The sequence below is a fragment of the Populus alba genome, chromosome 14 (assembly GCF_005239225.2).
Source record: "Populus alba chromosome 14, ASM523922v2, whole genome shotgun sequence".
In the NCBI taxonomy this organism is placed as follows: domain Eukaryota; kingdom Viridiplantae; phylum Streptophyta; class Magnoliopsida; order Malpighiales; family Salicaceae; genus Populus; species Populus alba.
Genome location: NC_133297.1, coordinates 12,614,375 through 12,637,261, shown reverse-complemented (window position 1 = coordinate 12,637,261; position 22,887 = coordinate 12,614,375). Strand labels below are relative to the sequence as shown.

The 22,887-nt window shown below is 32.2% G+C and overlaps 2 protein-coding genes across 3 annotated transcripts; one reads left to right on the top strand and one right to left on the bottom strand.

Annotated features, from left to right (window-relative positions):
- Positions 1-1,749: 1,749 nt before the first annotated feature.
- On the bottom strand, positions 1,750-7,788 carry LOC118043160 (uncharacterized). Its single transcript, XM_035051062.2, has 7 exons — positions 7,039-7,788; positions 6,625-6,703; positions 4,752-4,903; positions 3,791-3,905; positions 3,460-3,645; positions 3,002-3,073; positions 1,750-2,863 (listed from the first exon to the last, which is right to left on the bottom strand). The coding sequence occupies exons 1-7, from the start codon at positions 7,485-7,487 to the stop codon at positions 2,039-2,041; spliced, it is 1,878 nt and encodes a 625-aa protein (XP_034906953.1). The 5' UTR covers positions 7,488-7,788; the 3' UTR covers positions 1,750-2,038.
- An 8,624-nt stretch (positions 7,789-16,412) lies between these two features.
- LOC118041449 (fructose-1,6-bisphosphatase, cytosolic) lies at positions 16,413-22,285 on the top strand. 2 transcript variants are annotated; one of them, XM_035048795.2, is made up of 12 exons: positions 16,414-16,868; positions 17,192-17,239; positions 17,334-17,408; positions 17,487-17,548; positions 17,645-17,711; positions 17,850-17,963; positions 19,065-19,151; positions 20,292-20,362; positions 20,446-20,511; positions 21,174-21,260; positions 21,387-21,462; positions 21,925-22,285. In XM_035048795.2, exons 1-12 carry the CDS (start codon positions 16,710-16,712, stop codon positions 22,036-22,038), a joined length of 1,026 nt encoding a protein of 341 aa, XP_034904686.1. In that variant the 5' UTR covers positions 16,414-16,709; the 3' UTR covers positions 22,039-22,285. The 2 variants fall into 2 exon arrangements, 1 of the variants encoding a protein (XP_034904686.1); XR_004686328.2 differs by lacking the exon at positions 21,925-22,285 and having other exon boundaries at positions 16,413-16,868; positions 21,003-21,260; positions 21,387-21,450.
- Positions 22,286-22,887: the final 602 nt, after the last annotated feature.

Here is a 22,887-nt window from a genome sequence, read left to right as displayed (position 1 = left end):
TATAACTCCTCAAGAAGCTTGGAGTCAAAAGAAACCAAATATTAGTCATCTCATCTCAAGATATTTGGTTGGATTGCTTATTCTCATGTTCCCAATGTGTTAAGGAAGAAATTTGATAACAAGTCAGAAAAATATATCTTTTTTTATTAAAGTAATGAGACAAAAGGTTATAAACTGTATAATCCAGAAACTAAAAGGATGATCATATGTTGAGATGTTATTTTTGATGATGATGGGATCTGGAAGTGATCAGCTAAAGAAGCAAAATCTTTGTCGTTGCCAATTAAAGTTTATAATGACAAGCCAATGGAAAGATCAAACTCCACAACCTTCAACACCTCTTCCAGCAGACAGAGCCTTCTAATTGTCCACGACGTCACCATTGCTTTGCCTACACCAATAATTTTATTTTCACCAAGTTTCTATATAAGCTAGGAATGTGAGTCCTGGATGGAAAAGGATTCAGAATCCTTAGTAAAGTAGCACTTAAAATCCTTAATGGATTAAAAGAGTTTGAGTCTATTTTATAATTTTTTTATAAATAAAAAGAGCCTTGTATGCAAAAAGTGTGTTAAAAGTTGAAAATCAATTAATAAAACCTTGAGAGGTATAAATAAAGGAAAGATACAAAGAGTAGCGTTAAATTCATTAAACCTTTCCCCCATGATTTAACCCATGTCGAAGGCAAAGAACCACTAAAACAAGGCTAGAAGAACCCTGTTTTCTAGCCGAGATTTCAACAGCAGAAATTGTCAAATCAAGGTTCCATGATAAAGATTCAATCCCCGTTGATCTCCTTCTCCCGCTATGACTAACAAGCATCAACATATCAGTGTATTTAGACAAAATCCTTGTCAAATTATCATCTGGGAACCCAAAACTTCTCTTTAACGTACTGAGTTAAACAACATTAAGCCCATGACTCACAGTCATCATCAACAACTATAAAACTTTCTGTAGACACATGACAAATATAAAAATTTAGCTTCGGGAGTTGCAAAAGAATACAACAATTAAGTTTTTCCTCAAAAAAAATATATTAAAATAATCTATTAACCATGAACATTCATAAATTTATAATGAGAAACACAAAGCATGGCATGCTTACTAAGTTCTTTTATTTATTCTTCCACTGCATATCTGGAATTATACCCAACATAATTTCATCATACAAAACTTATCAATTAATTTCATATTTAGTAGGAGTACAAATAGTTTTTTAATTGTTCCAAACATTGGTATGCTCTAAAATAATTAACATCCTTTTCAATTCAAACAAGTGTCAAACTATTCTCAAATAAATGTAAAGTTCAATCTAGAAAAATTATTTAGATATATATAGAATAGGGCGTGCGTCTGTCTATATAATTCTGTTTCGATGCAGAGGGCAGTCATTACCCTATATCATATATGCCCTAGCAACCAAAAAAAATAGGAGGCTGGCTGCCCCCTCCAGACTCCCCCCCGGATCCGCCAGGCTGGTTCCATAGAAGCAATGAAAAATTAGTAACCATTCTCTTTGTTGGAATTCATGGTTGAATATTATGAATAAAAAGTAAAAATATGACAACAGGATCTCTCCTTAGATCTAATAACTCTCCAATAAGAACTCTGTTCCGTTGCCCTTTTGCGTTCCTCCAGGGCAGAGTTTAACTGTTACAACATATTCAACCGCAAGAACATGCATGATTATTTTGGCATTCCTACAATCCCTCGCCAAAGGCGTTCCAAATCAACACAAAGGCAATATAAACGAATTTTACACATCAGATTGTCATTAAACATGACAGTATACCTCCCTTTCTGAGTATCTAACATTATCAAGATTGAATTAGAATGAGCAAGCTACAACAATCCACAGCAGAAAATGGTGTTGCACATACCTGCGAAAGATAATACCATTAACACCCCCACCCCCCCTGCTTAATATAAAAGAGGATGCCTTACGCTGATTGTTTTTGTGATTGTTTTTGGATTGTATGGCATCTGTGTTTCCACTGACAGGAGCACACTAAAGGATCACAAAAAGGGTAAACATTCACACTATACTAGGCGGATCCCCCACCCAATTGCAAACTGCACGCGACCAGCGTGTTCTAATACAGTCCACCAGTGGTGCATGCTGGGAAGGCTCAGGTTTTGTCACCTCAGTGTCTTTACCACTTGATTCATTCCCAACAGGCCCGGAAGTCACTACCACATCTGCCATGAATTCCTCGGGAGTCCACCTTGGTGGAACTGAAACCCTCAATTTTGTGAGCCTAGGTCTCTGAACCGGTGTTTCACCCCCAGAGGTTGTGTGGCTTCCATTTAAATCAGATTTTGCAATCCCATTAAAATGGTAAAGATCAAACACCTTCTTACCCATTAACCCACTTGAATCCTTAAGGCCTCCCAAACTTTTGTCCAGGTCCAAAATAACCTGCCAGAACTCACTCCATACAATAAAGCCAGTGCTGCAAAGGTGATCAAGTTTCTCGGATGGAAGTCTAATTCCTGCTTCCCTAAGGACTTGATGGAAACCTTCAACACTGATAAAGCCACCGCCGCCACTCTGATCTTGTGCATCAAATGCCCTCCGGATCTGTGATTCCCTTTCTTCCAGCTCATTCTCATCTTGAACAGTGGTGTCAAGAGCAAATAGAACTGTATAATGGGATTCACTTCCTACAACCCATATTGGCCATTTAGGGCATTTTAGATGCTGGCCAACCTTACAAAAATTGAGGGATTCTAGTAGAGTGAGAAATCCAACTTCCACACTCGTGAATATGCCCTTTAGAAACATGCCTCCACCTAAGTCCATCCTACCGTCAAATACATTAGGGACAGCCTGTCCACAGAGCAAAAGGTTCACAATTTCCTGTTTCACAATGTTCAAAAGAAATGATATCATCCCAGAAAAATCCAATCATTATTCAAAGATTAACCAAAGGACAGATACCATCAAAGCAGAGGGGGACGAGATAACACAACCTAGATCAATATGTGGGTATTATACCTGTGAAGCATGCCCAAAAGGAGCAGTGACTAGGGGAAGGCTGGGATCGTCCCTGTCAGATTGAATGGAGTCCTGAATAGAAGAGACATTTTTCAAGCATAAGTGGCATAAGCATCCAATTCTAAAAAGGGAGAACCACTAATTCACAAGGAAACTTCAAAAGGCTGCTAGTGATCTACAGCATAAGACTGGAGAAAGATGAAGCCATCTTTTTTTCCGACTAATATAACATAACCCCAAAGTAGAGCTCAAAACTCCCATTTCAAAAGGCTTTGAAATTAAAATCTCAGACACCTCAATCCCACCCCACTCCTACCCTCTTCCACAAAAGGAATAGGTTTTGAAATGGACTATCGATGCCCCCATTTCCAAGCATAAAATGATGAGGATTAGATCAGACTCTCAAATGGGAAAACATTAAAGGGCATATAAATGAAGAGATAGCTTTGTAAGCATACCAATCCCCGGGACAGTAATGCAGAAATAAGGAACAGCAGTGCCCCCATACGAGATTGGAAAACAGGAAGCGCCTTATGGAGCTTCTGCAATGCACTTGTTTGTGATGTATGTGTTTCAATTCTTAGAATTTTTTGCAAATCAAAGGCAGATTCAATTGAAAGACCCTCAAGTGCTTTTGCAACAATCTGCAAGATAGAAAACAACCCCTATCAGCAATTAAATATCCAAAACAGCTGTGCAAAATAGTCATCACAATCATGTTGTTTCCATTAAATCAATCTCTAAACTTATTATTGCAAGTACATTGATATCAAACCTAAACCAACTTACCTCGTTCTTTGCAAAGCCCTTGGTGTCAAGGCCAACAACATTCAAAGTGGCAATCACAGCTCTTTTATTATCTCCGCACATAAACAATATCTCGCCCATGCTTTTGACCAGGGCTCTGTGAATGGGAAAAAATTACAGAAATGAAATGGAAATGGAAAAGTGAGCAAATATAAATGAATTTCTATAAAAGATTGATCATGAACCATATTAATTTTTCAACGCATCCCAACATTCATTTCCAACTAAAACAGGCAGAACGCTAGTTACACATATTTGATAGTTAATCAAGGGTATAATAAGTTTTCAAACCACTACTTGCTGTTAAAACTTGCCCACTAGTCTAGATATATGCAGTGGCAAATTATTCAAAAACCTCAAGTACACAAGAACATAAGCTATTAAAGTTAAACTTTAACCGGGACTGAGTTGCTCATGACATATGCAAATATAAGATCAAAGAGGTTTGAATATTCTACAAAAGATCAAGTGGCATAAACAGGAAAAAGCATATACAGCTCATATGGTATCCATCACCAGGAAACCAACTCCATCACAAACTCAAGGAACATTGTATCAATAACTTGATGACACCCACCATACATATAAATCAGAATTCACTGATAAAGAATATCATTGCAGAAAATAACTCACTTGAGAACAATGGAAAAACCTTAGATATATTAAACTGTGACAACTTAAAAATAAACCAGTTCACGGCACTTAAAAAGCAACTGAGCACATCTCAGGAATGAATACCACAATTTCATTGTTTGTAAATCAAAGGATCATAAATAATAGCATAAAATGAAAGCAAAAAAAAAAATGGAGCTCCAAGCTTTAAATACAACTGAAAAAAAGGATAGGCTACAGGAAGGAGGAAAACCATGTGAAACCATAAGTGGTAAATTTTTCAGCGCATAAGGTCTTCCATTGTGATATTTAACCGATGGTTTATAATCACCTTGCTTTTGCATCTTCAGTGAGAGAACCAAAATTATCCGATGCAACATATTGACCTTTAGACAATCTTCCAGGGCCCAAATTTTGTGGTGCATTTGATGTAACTATGCCTATTTCATTCGGAAAGAAAAGAAGGTATTTGAGAACAAATGCCTGCACAACCCCACAAAATAATGTAAGAAATAGGGATTTTGAACTGATTCTGAAGCTATGAATACTGCAAATCAGTATAGCACCAAGAAAACTAAAATAAAAGATGAAATGGTATAAGGAGATTAAGAACTGCACACTTACATTGCAACCAATACCTGGTTCAAAGGAATGATGATTGATACAGTTATATAACTTCAATTACTACCTTATACAAAAAACATAGGCTACCCATTTCCAAGTAAGAAATCAAACTCCAACCCTACTCCATTTTGGAGAAGTTCAAAAAACCAGCCATAGCATTGTGAAATGATCAGGCCAATGGCTCAATACCATTATGAAGTGAATTTTTTTTTACTTTGGTTGGTTATGGCCTATGGACCTTGAGCTTGAGGTAGCCTAAAATTATCTAAACCCTTAATGATACACAATCCATAGATTTGAAAATAAAAAATTTATGAAAAGGGCTATGCCTAGAGTTTTTTGCAATAACCACAAAGTCAAAAGATATAACAATTATTTCAAATATTTAGATAGTTAAAATAATCATCTGATTTACAACAGATTGTCAAAATCACATGTGTTAGCTAGTGTTTTGAAAGATTATCACCAACAAACACAGGGAATGGATACATAACACAATAACTAAACTCTCAACTTTGCTAAACCCAATGTAGTTTATGATCAATCACATGAATTATTCTTATATATTATAATTCTATTAAAGCTAAATTTACTATAAACTATCAGCAATTAGATAGCTTTTAGTCAGCCTTTCTCCATTTTTAATACTGACTACTAGATGAATCCAACCAATCTTCGTGTCAGGAAGTCTGAAAATGTTAGTTGAAGAGAACTTAACATCAACGGATAGAGCTAATATTTTGGCAATGGCTCCTGTTGTCTAGTTGACCTCAAGCAAAATTTCTAGTAAACTCCTACCAGGATTAAATATGTTCATGTTCATGTTCAAGTTCAATTCAAAGCATTTTCTCTCATCTTTGCTGCAGCAGTGATTGTAGCCATCCTCACCCTGCATTTGGCTTCTTTGATAATTAACTAAATTCTTTCACGCGCCCATGACTTCAACTTGCCAAGAGCCCCCATAAATTCCACTATCAGTTATAACTTTACATGACTATGTTAGGGTATTTTATATTTTCTTTTGATTTTCTAATGATCTAATCTTAATTGGGAAGATACATATTTTAGATTTATATAATATAGTATGGTATAGTATTAATTTTGTTTTAATTTATAGCATATCGCCTTGGTTCATTCAGGCATGCACCTCAACATTTTATAGGCTTGGACTCTTTTTAGCGCCTTTCACCTTTGACAACACTGATTATAAATAAATCTAAAAATGAATGGCATAGACATCCATTTAAAAATCAATTCTATGAATGACTAGACTGTTGCCTAAAGCATGAAAATTTAAAAAAGATGACATCAAAACATCCAAAGTCTAATTAGCTTTGTCCAAGGGCAAAAAGCAGAGCAGCATAAAATGCACATGCACCCCACTTCACTAAAAGAGAGGGACGCATGAGTTGTACCCTTCAGACAGTAAGTCGGTAACCCCCCTTCTTCCCATAGCACAAGAAAGAAACAAAGAAAAAACCACTCCTTGATTTATTCGATATAACACACATCATGTAGAAATTGATTAAAGATACTAGCAACAACAGAAAAACAGCATCGTTAGAAATCACGGGGATTACTTGTATAGTTGCTAAGACGCCACAGGGCCCACCTTCATGCTGCACTAGGCCCATAGATGTTTCTGGATCAGGACTAAACCTATATGAACGTTCAAAATGTTATTAACCAATAATGGGTATGCCAATGAAACTTCTGCAACATCATGATTTTGAAAACGAACCAGATCTCAAACAAGTTGTAAGACAAATAATTTAGTATACAAATTCCTATGGGATCCCCATGGGGATAGCCCTTAAAAGCACACAGCTCTACCCTTTCATCACTACACTGAACCAATAAGACCACTTTTTCTCCACTTCAGTTGCTGAACAAGAATCAAATTGCTAAAATTCAGTATTATGACCCATCAAAATGTGTCATAACTAAACATGTAAAACCATTTGCAATATGGAAGTCACCACATTATCCAATACCTTATGCCCTGGTTACTCCACTGAGCAAGAATGTCCTTCGAAACTCCGCTCCCAAACACCATCGAAAACAACTGATTAACTTCCTCACTCGATAATTCCAGTCCCGAATTCCCCTCCTTCGCAGCAAAATTCACCTCCTCTCTAACGCAGTCCGCACTTTTACCAGGATTTCTATCAGTTGTTGCTTTCGAAGGTGAAGGTGACGGTGAAGGCGAAGGTGAAGGAGAAGGCGAATGCGACAAGGAAGGAGAAGGGGAGGCAATTCTCGTCGCGAGCATCCGCTTCTCAGCGGCCGCTGCCATGAGCTCTCGCTGTATCCGCCTCGATTCCTCTGGTGACGCCGCAGGAGCTCCAGCGTCTCTCGGCTTGCTCCGCTTAGGTTCAGGAGGCGAGTTTTGCATGCTCATTCTTAGAGCCACTCTCAACTCCTCTTCTTCTTGATCCGCCATTGAAGAAAAAATCAGAATCAGAATCAGAATCGCAGATCCAAAATGGCTTGCAATTTGGCGAGTTTAGGGTTTCATACGTATATACAGGTAGATTTAATCCAGTAATTACAATGGATAAGAGGATTAGATTTGATTTAAAGATGAAGATATCAAAGAATATTGTAATTATAAAAACCCTAGTGAATTAGGGTTTGAGATCTTTTATTTAGTACGTGAATGGATTTGGATTTTATTTGTGTGTGGGAAGAGACATTTGATTTTCGACGAGATGAACGATGGTAGGATTGGTATTTTAAATTCTGGATAGGGTCAAAAACGGAAAGAGGATTAATCTGAGAACGAAGATGCAGGTGCCTGAACGATGTCGTACGCTTTATCAACTGTACGCTTTTTGTTGGGGATATCTACGAGATGATACGTTCTACCTTGTTTAGTGAGCGTGTTTGAAAATTTAATTGTAATTATTTTTTAAAGTATTTTTTATTCATAAAAAATATATTAATAATATTATTTTATTTTTAAAAAATTATTTTTAAAATTAGTATATTAAAATGATTTGAAAACATTAAAACATATTAATTTTTAAAAAAAAATTCAAATTTTATAAAAAGTATTTTTTCAAATGCAATCTCAAACGGGTTTTTGTTTAAGTTGCGGGTGTCTTTGGATGAAGGATCATGGTAGCTCATCAAGAGTGTTTTTGTTTATTTGTTTAAGAAGTGATTTTGAACGTTTTTTATTTTTAAAAAATTATATTTTTTATATGATTTTAGATATTAATATTAAAGACAAATTTTAAAAAAAAAACAATATATTAATATATTTCTAAATTTAGAACATTTGGTTTATCTTTTAATTAATGAGTGTGTGATTCAGTGACCTGTCTGGCACTCTGGCTAATTCTTTTCTTCCTCGGAGAGCAAAGCGTTTTTCTTTAGTTGTCTGAAGAGAATCTTTGACAGAATTGGAACTGGGATTTGATTGAGTGTTATGGTTGGACAGGTAGGCTTATTTTCATGATGGATTTATAACCATCGGATGTGAGAGTGTTTGAGGACGAACGCTTGATGTTGATTGCAAGTCCTTGAGGTGGAAGAAAGTCTTTTCTTGTCAATGCGGGGTAAGAGGGATTGAGAGTAGACAATGGTAACCTATAAAATGGACTTGAGCTTTTCTTTTTCAATTTGTAAAAGAGAAAAAGAAAAGGACGTTTAGAATTGAGAGGGGGTGGAAGAACGCGCTGAAGCCCCCGCACAATCTTTCACATGCTGCTGCAAGTCGCCCTCTAAGGCGAAACGTTATGGCTAGGCATGTTGATGATGGATCTGCTATTGTCAGCCTTCCTTTTGATCCAGTAATCCAATCCAGACCACTAGTACAGGCTCTGAAATAGCGCTTTTGCTGTGAACAATATATATAGATGTGTGTGTGTCATCCTAGCTGCGCTGCAGGCCGGTTCATATTTTTTTATCAGAAAAAAATAATATTTAAACGATGATAAAGTGAAACAAATTGAATTGAATTTACTAAATCGTGATTTAGGATATAAAACAAAACGGCCTAAAATAAATGAAAAAAAATATACAGTTCAAAATTTAATAATTTAATGTCATAAATAAAAAAAAATCAAAAAATATAATGTTAAATAAAAAAACTCAAGTTAACTCAACATAACCTAACAAACACACAATCCATGATATGAGATCAGGATAAAAAAAAAATTCAAAATAAATACCTAACAAAAAAAAAACATCAACAAAAAAAACCCTGGCTAACCCGGGTTATCTTTACTAACTTGCCATCCAAGTAACCAAACAAAAAGAAAAGCAAAAAAATAACAAAGCTCAAAGGCAAATTATTTCATGCAAAACAATAAAATTAAAAAATATAAAAAAAAATCAAGAAAAAAAATAAGACTTTCTAAAGAAGCACCTGGCAAAAAACAAAAAACCAAAGTTAAATAAAAAAAATAAAAAAATACAAGCTAACTTGGGTTAACTTGACTACCTCATACTTAGGATAAGCCATCATACATTGATGTGTGTATCTATTTTTAAATAATATTTAATAAAACACGCTAAAAAATCAATACTTCAATGGTAAAAGATAGAATAAAAAAATCAATTTAAAAAAAATCGAGTCATTCCAAATCAAACTCAACTAACTTGCAATTCAAGATATAAGATTGAATAATCAAAAAAAAAAAAGTATAACAAATCATGAAGTTTATGAATCAATAATTCATTGTCAAATAATAATAAAAATAATTAAAAATACTATAAAAATATTGAACTTAAATCGAGTTTATTATCAAAACTGATGTACCGAGTCATAAAAAAAATAACAATCAAAATTAAAAATAAAAAATTCAATTCAAATTAACTATGACTGCCGGGACAATTAGTAAATGTAACAAAGGGCAAAACGGCTAATATAATGTCTGAACCTATTCTGTTTTCACTCGCAAAGCATAGTAAATAACTGGGCTCGTTTAGTTTTTTTTTGTGGTAATAATCTTAATTTTGCTATTGCTGAAAACACGATAACAATTACGACTTGCCAAAATTTTCGCCCAGCTATTTCGTACCAATATTTGAATCAGTATATATATAAATATTATTAATATAATATTCGGATCAACTTACACACACTTTAACTAATCCTATAAAGTATAAATCGTGAAATTAATAATTATATAAACCTCCAATAACTATAGTATATTTATTCTCTTTGATCATCCCAATTAAGAATATTTATACTTAAAAGCTAAATACATAAACAGAATTTGTTTGGAAAATACAGCTATATGTAGGGTTGTTCACGGTTCGGTTCGGTTCGGTTCAGACTACAAAAACCAACCGAACCGAGTAACTTAAATTTTGAAAAATTTAAACCGAACCGAACCGAAAACCGGTTCAAACCGGACCAGTTCGGTTCGGTGAAATTCGGTTTTTTTTCCATAAAACCGAGAAATCCAATCCTATCATATATGGGTTTTTTTTTCAGTTCGGTTTAGCCAGAATCTTGTTCAAATCCTGCAAATATAGCAAAGCAAAGCCTCAAAAGTTTTAGCATCCCGATTAATAAGAATATTTGTTGATAAAGAAATTTACAAAACAAAAGAAAAGGACAAACTAGATTGTGGAGGCTAGCTTTCTCCCATGAGCACCGATTGTAACTTATAATCACACTTTTCACCCACCAATCCAAAGTTGCACATATAAAATTAATATTAATTTTTGCTATGAAAGCTTTTTTTTAGCTCAGCAGCCAATGCAAACAACACTAAATATCAAAAGCACTTTGACTATCTCTATTCTTCTTTACCCATTTAACAAGAAGACGAACCAGATCTTGATGACAGCTTGCGTAGAAATAAAGAGAAGCCAAAGAGATGGAGATGTTGATTTTTGTTTGGCTTGCACAGAAGAGATATGGGTTGTGCAGAAGAGATGAAGATGATGCACAGAAATAAAAAGAGAAGCCAAGGAGATCGAGATGTGTGTTTTTGTTCAGCTTGCGCGGAAGAGATGAAGATGGTGCACAGAAATAAAAAGAGAAGCCAAAGAGATGGAGATGTGGGTGGATGACTTAGCTTTTGAGTTTTGAGATGGAAAGTGGAGGGCGGCGGCTTTTTGTGTTATCAGTTTTGAGATGGATAGTGGAGGGCGGGGCAATTTGTTAGGGTTAGGTTAATTGCAGTATTTATACTCCTTTTATTTTTTTGGTTGGGTCGGTTCGGTTCATCGGTTTCAGTTTTAAAACCGAACCGGCAAGATTTTATGGTTTTACAAATCGGTTTAATCGGTTTTTCACCTCGGTTCGGTTTTCTCGGTTAAATTTTCTTCGGTTTTCTCGGTTATTCGGTTTTTTTGAACACCCCTAGCTATATGTAACTCTCTAAATTTAATTGAAGTTTCATGTTTGCAATTATTTTTAAGTATCAACAATTAAATTTTAAATGAGATTTAATCTTAAAAAATAATATAAAAATAAATTGAAAATCAACCCCTCTAATTTACTACACTGAATATAATAAATTAATATTAAAAATAAATTCTTTAAAATATCCATCTAATCATTTATTTATTTTTTACTTTTATCCCTCTCGACAATAGTGAATATGCACCACCATTAAAACTCAACTACACCGTCAGCAAGACACTATTTACTTATCTTCTCGTCACATTCTTTGTCCTCATTTTTGTAACTTGTATAGTCTTAAGAAAATAAGACCTTAGGAAAAGGTATATATATGAATTTGATTTTATGGGTTATTTGTGGTAATTATAGCGGAATAGATTTGGAATAAAAATAAATGTGATGAGAATAATACAGAAAATAAAATAAAATGAATTTAATTTAATAATATAGTATTTTTTCCAAATATACAAACTCGATTAATTATTTACCAATAAATTCAATTTTGATACTATAATTTAATTCATTTATAGTAGATAATTAATTATAAACAGCATGGAAAGGAGGCTGACGAAAGTTTGTTTTGAATTTGAATTATTTTTTTTCGGAAATAATAACCTTTGGCATGTATTGCACTGCCATGTTATGGCATACTATCATCCCATTTCTCGTTTTCTTATAAGCATGTATTTTTCCACCTCTCGTGGCCATGGGTCAATGGTTATGCCTTAAAACGTTGGGAAATTCGAGAAAAATATCAAAGAATATCGATATAAAGGGGTTGAAAATTCAAGATCAAAATGATAGAAACTGTAGATTTAGAATTAAATAAAAAATAAATATACAAGTTTGGAACTAAAACAAGTTTTTTTAAAATATTAAAATAAGCAAAGTATGTCAACATTTAACATGTTAATTATCAATGCAATGAGGTGGCATTCACCTTCACTGTGAAATAAAAGGAGCGACGTGAGCATGAAAAATAAGCACGCCAAGTTCTTGTGCGTGGTTGATTCTTGAGAGTTAAGGAATGGTAAACGCGTACGGTCTACTTTATTTTTCCATGACGATGCAAATGACAGCTGACGCCACTTTCTTATGAATGTATACTCGCTCCTTGTTTCTTTTAATGAAATATGTGAATTTGTCATGACAAATCAAAGATTTTTTTTTTAAATCCATGTTCTTGTATTTAAATTAAAATAATGTAGAATTCTAGTTATGGTGAATCCCGTATACAGTGTTCCAATCACATAAAAGCAATTCAATAGTAAACTATTTAAAAAAAAACAACATGATAATTTACCATTCGTTGTTATAGCTCCTCTTTGGGATTCATCTAGTCGATCTCCCACGTGCAATCTCTTGTTTTTGTTTGGTTTTGCTCTGAGCTAATCGGTAAGGGTAGGTTGTAATTGTTTTGGTTCATATGTACTTTTCCATCTGTTTTTTGTTTTTTTCATGGACATTGACGAGTGGATTGTGTGTTAATTTTGTTGTTGAATTTTTTTTATATTTTTTAATTAAATTCACGAGGAATGGTTGGCTATATGTTGTGCTTTTTAATTTTGTTGCTGGTAAGGTAACTAGGGTCTAGGGGTGGCCAGCAGCACCTGCAAAAAATATAAAAAAATGTCAATGTTTTGAGACCCTGTAGTAAGCGAAACCCGTCAGTTTTTTTTTTTTTTTTTCTTAGGAAAACATCAACGTTTTCCATTAGGGATAAAAATACATGCTTCGAGAGACAAGAGTCACACGCCCACATCAAACAACAAGTTTCACCACTTGAACTGATCTGTTCCTGTCCCTCTCTCTGTCAAAGGACAAGAGATAATTGTTTAATAGTCTTGATTCATCTTTTTAGTCTGCAAAATCCATGTTGATCATTTTTAATACAATATATATTGTATTAAAAACAATTTAAATATTACATATATAATATATAATATAAAATATATATTTTATATTAGGTTAAGGTAAGTTTCGAGTCGAGCTTTATAGTATCTATAATTTATCTAGTAATAAATAAATAAAACACTCATTCATTCAGCCATTTCAGATCATTATTAATCCAGATGGAATTAAATTATGATTTTGGATGGATAAAGAGAACAACATATCAACATGTCAGCCATTGGATTCTGATTCCTCGTAAAAGGGCAAGAAGAATAAAAAAAAACTAGAATATGGGACGCGATACGGTGTGGGTTTGCATTTATCTTTGCATGAACTTTAAAAAAAAGTAAAAAAGCGAATGAGGCCTAATCAGGTTTAATAAATTCTTTTTATTTTAATTATATAATAAGAAATTAACAATGACAATAAACAAACAAACAAAAAATCATGATAACTGAAAAAAAAATCACTGAAAATATGTAATTAAATAGGAAAATAGAATTGGGTCAATTTGAAGCATTTTAATAAATATGTCGGTTAGGTAATAAAAAGTGAGCTAACTTGTACTAATCTTCAAAATTTATAGTCCAAATTATGAAATTGAATTAACCTGATAAAGAATAAATTAAAGAGGACCACAAAGCCTTTTTGTTTTTAAAAAATATTAAACAATAAAATTGTAAAAAAAACATAAACAACTAGGCAAAAAAATGAAAGAGAATGTTTTCAAACTTGTAATCTAAGTTATTAAACACAAAGTATCACACATGCAAAAATAATGAAACTCAATTGGCAATAAATCTAACATTAAATAATGAATTATCACTGTCATCACTATCGTTGTTGTCATCATCGTTATTATTATTATCATAGCTATCATTGCTACCACTATTATTAATAAGTAATGTTATGGATGATTTTTTATTATTACTATTAGTATTATATTTATTAATATTATTGTTATCACCGTTATCATTATTTTTATTGTTATCATTGTTATTGTTAATATTACTACCATTATTGTTATCATTACTATTATTATTGTTGTTGCTGCTGTTAACTTTATTTTCATTGTCACTATTGGTATCAATACCATGACCACTATTATTAACAATATTAACTTTGCTATTATTACCATAATAATAAAATATTATTACTGCGACTACTATTATTATTAATGTTATTACTATTGCGAGTGTTGTTATTGTTTTTATTCATATTCCTATTCTTGTATTATTACGAATATCATTATAGTTACTATTATTGTTATAATTATTGTTCTTATTACCATCATTATTACTAACATTATTATTATCACCGTTATTGTCATAATCGTTGTCGTTGTCACAATTATTATTATTATTATTAAGAAGGGCCACAAAGCCTTTTTATTTTTTAAAAGTATTGAACAATAAAATTGCAAGGAAACAAAAATCAAGGCAAGAAAAAAATAAAGAGAATGTTAAGCCACGCCAACTTTTCAAACATGTAATATAAGTTATTAAACAAAAAATATCATGACATATGGAAAAACAATGAAATGCAATTGATGACAAGTCTAATGTTAAATAATAAATTATCACTGTTATAATTGTCATTGTCGTTGTCATCATCATCATTATTATCACAACTATCATTGTTACCACTAGTATTAATAAGTAATGTCATGACTGATTTTTTACGATTACTGTTACTATTATTACTAGTATTATATTTATTACTATTATTGTTATTACTATTATCACTGTTATTATTGTTATTATCATCATCATTATTATTACTATTGTTATTAGTAGTATTACCATTACGTGTCATTAGTAATTATGACCATTGTTATTGGTACTATTAACGTTGCTATTACTATCACTATAATAACCTATTATTATTGATATTGTTGTTATTATTAATGTTGCCACTGCTGCTGTTTTTATTACTCTTATCCATATTTTTATTTTTATTGTTGTTGTTATTATCATCATCGCAGTTACTATTATTATTACTATTACCATCATTATTATTAGCATTGTTATTATCGTCGTTGTTGTTATCACAATTACTATAACTATTACCACTAGTGATATTATTGTTACTGTCATTTATATTACTACTACTATTATCACCACCACAATAGTTGTTGTTGTTACTGATATCTTATCCTCACCAATAACATTATTATTGGTGTTGTTATTATTACTATTACTATCATTAGCATCGTTATTAACATGTATGAAAATGATATATAACAAATAAAATTAAAAATAAATAAAACTTTAATAAAATAGAAAAAAAACCAAAATCAAAATGAATAACTTGAAACATCAATAAAAATGAGGACTAAAGTTAAATTTTAAGATAGAAGAGAGAAGTGAAGAAAAAAAATAAAAGAAAGATCCGTCTGTTATAAAGTAGATACTTTAAGCTTATACGCACCATCCATATAAAGAGAAAAAAATGCTAGAGAATCAAATGAGATGACAAAAGTTTATTTTTCACCATTAGAGGGTCGTGAGCAAAACCTACTTGTTGGCATCTATATAGCACACTTTAACAACTTTTCTAATTCAAATAATATTAATTAAATATACAATGCCATTATTACCCTTGACCAAATGGATAATTATAAAAAAACTCACGGTAAAAAGTCTTCCAGGATTTTTTGCCTCAAGGATATATTTGTAATTTTATTGCATATAAAAAAAGAAAAAAAAAACTACTTGCACTTGTCCATTAGTGTTGGATTTTGTTTTTATCACGGAGACATTTTTATTATTTTACTGTTTATTAAAAAAGTTAAAGTGAAAAATACTTTTAAATAAACCTATAATAATTAACTATGCGTCGAGTGAAAAAACAACAAAAATATCCACGATTTAAAGACAATCAATTTTTTTTAAGAAGGCTAAAGACATAATTTTAATTGTAGTAAAATGATTCTGTTTCAGTAAATTTCTTTTCCCCTTGAGCTTTTTTTTACTACCACGTAAAAAAAGGCAGTTCAGTTGACAGGAAATATAAAAATAAAAGAAAATGAAACAGGAGTACAAGTACGGAAGCTATAAAACGACCTCCAAGTGCACCACGACCTCGTCATCCTCAAAACACAGACGAAACAAAAACCTCATAACCGTCGAAATCAGAGATAGACGACGAAAGGTGTTATCTGCATCGACGGCCACACACCTCAGTCCCTCACTCTCCTGTCTCCACGTGTCATCAGAAACCTCCGCTTACTCCGGATAGCCCTAATATCCCAGTTCCCTCTCTCTCCTCGCTCCCATGTTTATCCCCTCGCCTCGAAAAGGCCAACACATGCACTCGCACTGGTATTATCCCCCCCGAACTATAATAAAAGACGGGCTTGTTCAAGTTTTAGAGAGAGAAAGATAAGTAGAGAGAGAAAGAGAGATGGATCACTCAGCAGATGCTCACAGAACGGATTTGATGACTATAACGAGGTTCGTGTTGAACGAGCAATCCAAGTATCCTGAGTCTCTTGGTGATTTCTCTATTTTGCTCAATCACATTGTTCTTGGCTGCAAGTTCGTTTGCTCTGCTGTTAATAAGGTAGGTTCCTTTCTGCGTGTTCGATTCTTTTTAACCGAAAATGTAAACGTGACTTCTTCTTTAGCCACCTTTGATGCCGGTGAATTGGAAATGAAATGAAATGAGAATTCTACCAATACCAAGAGTCTGTAAGTGGATTTAATTTTTTAAATGGAGTAAAATTTGAGTTTTATTTGGAATTAGAATCATATTTTTTTTATAAAAAAAAATTCTATCACCCGTGGTGGCTGAATAAATTACTGAAGAAAAAATGAAATGCCTGTCTTTGAATTTATAGGTCCTATAAGTAAGATTTATTCGTCTCCATTTTTTTACTCGTGCAGGCGGGTCTAGCCAAACTTATTGGACTTGCTGGGGAGACCAATGTTCAGGCAAGTTGTCGAGGGCCGGGTCCAAACTCCAAGCTATTTATTGTTATATAAATACAATGGCTAATTCGATTATATTTCACTTTTTTGGAAAAAGGGTGAAGAGCAAAAGAAGCTTGATGTTCTGTCAAATGAAGTGTTCATTAAGGCCCTAGTAAGCAGTGGCCGAACAGTAAGTAATGGAGTAATCTATTTGTATCTATGAACTGAATTTGTTGGAATTCGTGTAAGATTTTGGATCTTGGGGCAGTGCATCCTTGTCTCGGAAGAAGATGATGAAGCAACATTTGTGGAGCCTTCCGGGCGCGGGAGGTATGCTGCTATTCTCCTTTCTTCGCTATTTGTTACAGCCGGGTCTGTTTTGGATTGTTAGACTAACACATGGTATCGGTTTTGATATATGAGCAGGTACTGTGTTGTATTTGATCCATTGGATGGATCCTCCAACATTGATTGTGGTGTTTCTATTGGAACGGTATCATGTCTAATTCTGAAACATGACGTTGTTCTATTTTTTAAATTCAAACACTTAACTGACAAGACGAGGAGTGATTGTTGTTACAGAATAACTTGATATTGCAGTTACATTTTGAATGCCTTCTCCTTCATCTAGATTTTTGGGATTTACATGGTGAAAGATGGCCATGAACCAACTCTAAATGATGTGTTGCAACCTGGGAAGAATATGCTTGCAGCTGGCTATTGCATGTATGGAAGCTCTTGCATGGTATGATAAATCACCTTTCGTATAAAGGCTATCCTCCTCCTTCTTCTTCTTTTTTGTTTTTTTTTAAAGGCCTATTTATTTGTGAAAATAGTTTTTTTTTTTGAAAAGTAAATTTTGAGAAAGTGAATTTTAAAAAAGTAAATTATTTTTTTTGATAGTGTAATAAAAAATAAATTGAAAAATACTTTCTAGTATTTAGTTGTGTCATGAAAAATATGCTGGAAAAATAACTTATTAATGTTTAATTTTTTTAAAATTTATTAAAATAACGAAGAACAAATCTTACAAATTAAAAAGTTCAATAATAATAAAAAAATTTTAAAAAATTTCATAAATTATCTTAAATAAAATAAATAATAATCAAAATAATAGAAATCATATCTAAAAAATAAAAAAAAATTAAAAGATGAAGAAATTAAAACGATAATAATTAACATTTCATAAATTACTTCAAATAAAATAAGTAACAATCAAAATAAAAAGAATGAGAATAAAATTTGATAGATAAAAAATTTCAATTAAAAAATAATAAGGGAAAAAACAAATAATAATTATAAAAATAAAGACAAAAATTAATATAAAAATTAAATTCTAAGAGGATGAAATTGAAAAAAAAAATATTCAAAACAAAATATATATAACAATAAAATGTTTGAGGACCAAATTTGATATAATCAGAAAATAATATGATATCTCTAAATTTTTCACAACTTTCAGAAAGTGTTTTTTGTCTAAAATAAAAGGAAAATATTTTTTTAAAAACCAAACTAATTTTTTTTTAACCAAAAAGTACTTTTTGTTAATTAAAAAGTATTTTATGTTGATTAATTTTTTTAATAATAAATAAATATTAAAAAATTTAAAAAATAATTTTTAAAAAACAATCATAACCTAAATATCATTTGGGATTGTCAAGATGACAGGTCGTATATCCCTTTACATCACCCTATTGATTTGAGAAGTGTCTGTATGTATAATTAGAAATTTGAATTCTTTTGATTAGGGTACGATGATGATGGTTCACGAGGTTCTTTGTCTGCCACCACCATGACTTGCACTTTGTTATGACATCTACTGATTAATCATCGTATGATTTGGCAGCTTGTTTTGAGCACCGGATCTGGTGTTAATGGTTTCTCCCTGGATCCATCCCTTGGGGAGTTCATACTTACTCACCCTGAAATAAAGGTAAATCATACTTTCATCAGTAAATTGCGGAATTGCAATCAGTTTAATTGTGTGATTACGTGTTGTAGTTAGCTGCACATACGAGGAGTTCAATCCATCCTCTTTATTTGCAAGAACCGCATGTTTATCCTTGACCAAAACTGCAGACGGCAGTTAAGTGTGTTTTAGGTAGTGTTTGATTATGGTTATAGAATAAAAGAGACAGAAATTATAAAAGAGATGGGAAAGATAGAAGATACATGATAAATAGAAGATGAAGATACAAATTATATTTAATAATGGTGTATAAAATAAAGTGATTATTTTGTATCATATTTGATTATAATATACAAAATAAAATAAAATATAAAAAAGTTTATTTTATCTTTAATATATATTACAATCAAGTTTACCTATTTTTAAAAAATAATTAGATTTTTTTTTTAATTTTAATTTATATTAAGTGTTAAAATATAATAACCCTTGTTATAAAATGTGGACTGCTCTGATGAGTTGACTCGAAACCTGAATTAGCTTAGGTTTAAAAAAAATAAAGGTAGGATTGACCTCACCTACTAGGTAAAAAACCCGAGTCAATCTGCACCCCGGGATAAAACAAGAGTTAAAAGAAACTTATTTTTTTTAAGAGTTTTTTTTTTTTTTTTTTTTTTTTTTTTTTGTCAATCCATGGCCTGAAAACTCTCGAATCAGATTTTAAAATTATAATATTAATTATTTTTATTTATAAATATTTTTTTTGAAGTCAAATCCACTTTAAAATTATTCAGCTGTCTTTTCAATAAACTATTTTTACAATGAAATAACAACCAAACTCAAATTCTTTGCAGGCTCATGGATACTGTATATCTTCTTTTTAAATAGCTACTATTTAAATAAAACTGATTAAGTTTGTTAGGGAATGTGGTTGCAATTATTTTTTTAAATAACTTTTCGTGTTAAAATGAATGCCAATAATATTTTTTTATTTTTTAAAAATTATTTTTGACATCATCACATTAAAATAATTTGAAAATACAAAAAATTATTAATTTAAAATTAATAAAAAAATTTTTTTTTTTTTTTTTAAAAATTGTTTTTGCAACACAAAAGAAAACAGGTGGAAAGAAATATTAATTGTTTCTCACATTTCTTTATGGACAGATTCCAAAGAAAGGAAAGATTTATTCAGTGAATGAAGGAAATGCAATTAATTGGGATGGTCCAACAGCCAAGTAAGTATGCAGTATTCATTATGATCATCTATTACATTTCCGGTGATTATTTGCTGTAGTTTACCGGTATTTTACAACTCTAGGTATGTTGAAAAATGCAAGTTCCCCGAGGATGGATCCTCAGCAAAATCTCTAAGATACGTTGGAAGGTATCCTTGATTCTCTTTCTAGCAACTACAATTTTATGTTCTTTTGATCAGTCATTGTCATTTAATTACTGCAGTTACCTTTTGAGGCTATCTACTCCCAACAAAATACACACTTGATTGTTGAACGAAAAATATAAGTAAAATGAATCACAATATGCCTTTCTACCTAGAAATCTTTTCAGTCCAACTGGAATCTGAATTTTATCCCATTCTGGTGCATTCAAAGTTGTAAGGAACAGGATTGAAGTTAGAAAATATTGTAGTCTCAGTATTTAGGTTATGGCTACAGCTCCAGCCTCTCTTCAGATTATTGTATCTAACTTCTGAGAACATCACCCATTTCATCGTTCTGTTTGGATACAGTCAAAAGTTAGCATATCGAAGATGTTTTATTAGCAAAGCCTCAACTCCAACTAACTAATTATTTTGTTTTTTGAATTACTTCATGAACAATTCATTATTTGGTCATATATTCCAGTTTATTTTTACAGGAGTATTGATACTCAGTTGACGACTGCTACTGTTCGTCATGAAATCAAATATTCCAGTGTGACTATTTTCTGCATATAGAAAACCGACAATATCTGTCTCTTTTCATATGGCTTTGCTGTCTTCAATTTGAGATTCATAGTTTTTTTATGACATTTTCGTATGATACACAGCATGGTAGCTGATGTCCATCGCACGTTACTTTATGGGGGTATATTTTTGTACCTTGCGGATAAGAAGAGCCCCAATGGGAAACTGCGGTACGTTTATGTACTCTTGGTGCTGGTATTTCTCCTAAAATGTTTGATGAAGCCTCTGGTATAATGTCCTTTCGTCTCTACCTGTTCTAATTTGGGACTCATTGTGGATATATTTGTGTAAACTAGTGTTCTATATGAAGTCTTCCCAATGTCCTTTTTGATGGAACAAGCAGGAGGGCAGGCTTTTACTGGCAAGCAACGGGTACTAACTTCGTTGTTTTTGTTGTTGAGCTGTTTCGCTACTCAGATTTATGAAACTTAGTATTCATTGTGCTTCAACAACCACCCACACCACCACCATTATTATTATTTAAAAATTTGCTTCTATTTAAAGTTAGCAAGCTGTTTCCTTGCTTGTTTGTCCTGCCCTCATGTAAAGGGACCATAGACTATATTAATTATATTGCTCTAAATTTGATGCATTGTTTTTTGAACTTGTATAAGGTGACATGGTACGTAGTTTATAGTTGAAGCTGCATGGAATTGGTAATATATTAATTTCATATGTTAATATGCAGTAGCACGATCCAAGCTAGCTTCCGCCATTTCAATAAAAAAACAAAAGGAAAAAAAAATAGTTAATAGTAATTGGGAAAAAAAAGAATGACCGGGGTGATTGAAGTTCCTTTTCTATAGCGTCTGATGTAATCATTTTCCTCGGCAGGCACTGGATTTAGTTCCAACGAAGATACACGAGCGCTCTCCTATATTTCTTGGCAGCTATGATGACGTCGAGGAAATCAAAGCACTCTATAATGCTGAGGAGAAGAAAGAGTAAACACCGATAATGTGGCTATATCTGGTACGGCGCTGCACCACATCATGGCACGGAGTGATTTCGCTTTACTTCCAGGGCAATTGTTTGTTTTTTTCCTTTTTGTGCTTCCATGAGTGTTTCTTATCATTTTCTAATTCAAAGTTTCAAATACTCCAGATGCCATGTTGCGCATCTTGCAATGGCCCTTTGCTATCACTGCATGGTTCATTTGATTGGTCTTTTTTATATATTATTTCATCTTGCCGAAGTTATCTGTTTCACATTCGTTTCAATGATGACAAAAATCTGCAATAATGCTAATTTTAAACCCTTTTTCTTGACGTTTGGTCGAGCAAACTGCGTTACATGAGTTCTTTTCCATGTTCAATGCATGATAATGCTTCTTGCGGGATAAAAAGATTTATCATAAAGGAAAGCAGTGTTCGGGAACATGGTTCACACCATATTTTTTAAAAATGTTAATTTTTTTAATTTAAAATTAAGTTTTTTATGTTTTTAAAATTATTTTGATGTATTATTATTTAAAATGATTTTTAAAAAATAAAAAATATTATTTTAATATATTTTAAAATAAAAAAAATATATTTTAAACTACAAATATTATAAGTCTTCCGAACACCATAGTCGCGATTACAAAAGCTCGTAGAAAAAGCAAACTTTTTCTTTGAATTTTCCTAGCAACAACAATGTTTAGAACTCTCGGAGAACGCGAGTTTACTTGCTAGCTCGAACGTCTAGAAGTTTACTGTCGGCACTTTAATTTTTCTCAATCTCTTTTTACCACACCCCTACGCGCACAAAGGAAAAGAAAAGGAAAAATAAAAATGTTTACATGATCACAATTACTCC

Bases quoted from the DNA above. Each gene is read 5' to 3' on its own strand.
- LOC118043160 (XM_035051062.2), bottom strand. From the start codon at position 7,487: ATGGCGGATCAAGAAGAAGAGGAGTTGAGAGTGGCTCTAAGAATGAGC. The intron at 4,904-6,624 runs GTAATCCCCGTG...GGGGTTGTGCAG, and splicing joins GCGTCTTAGCAACTATACAA to GCATTTGTTCTCAAATACCT. The intron at 3,906-4,751 runs GTGATTATAAAC...TCCCATTCACAG, and splicing joins ACTGAAGATGCAAAAGCAAG to AGCCCTGGTCAAAAGCATGG.
- LOC118041449 (XM_035048795.2), top strand. From the start codon at position 16,710: ATGGATCACTCAGCAGATGCTCACAGAACGGATTTGATGACTATAACG. The intron at 17,549-17,644 runs GTATGCTGCTAT...ATATATGAGCAG, and splicing joins GAGCCTTCCGGGCGCGGGAG to GTACTGTGTTGTATTTGATC. The intron at 17,712-17,849 runs GTATCATGTCTA...TCCTTCATCTAG, and splicing joins GTGGTGTTTCTATTGGAACG to ATTTTTGGGATTTACATGGT.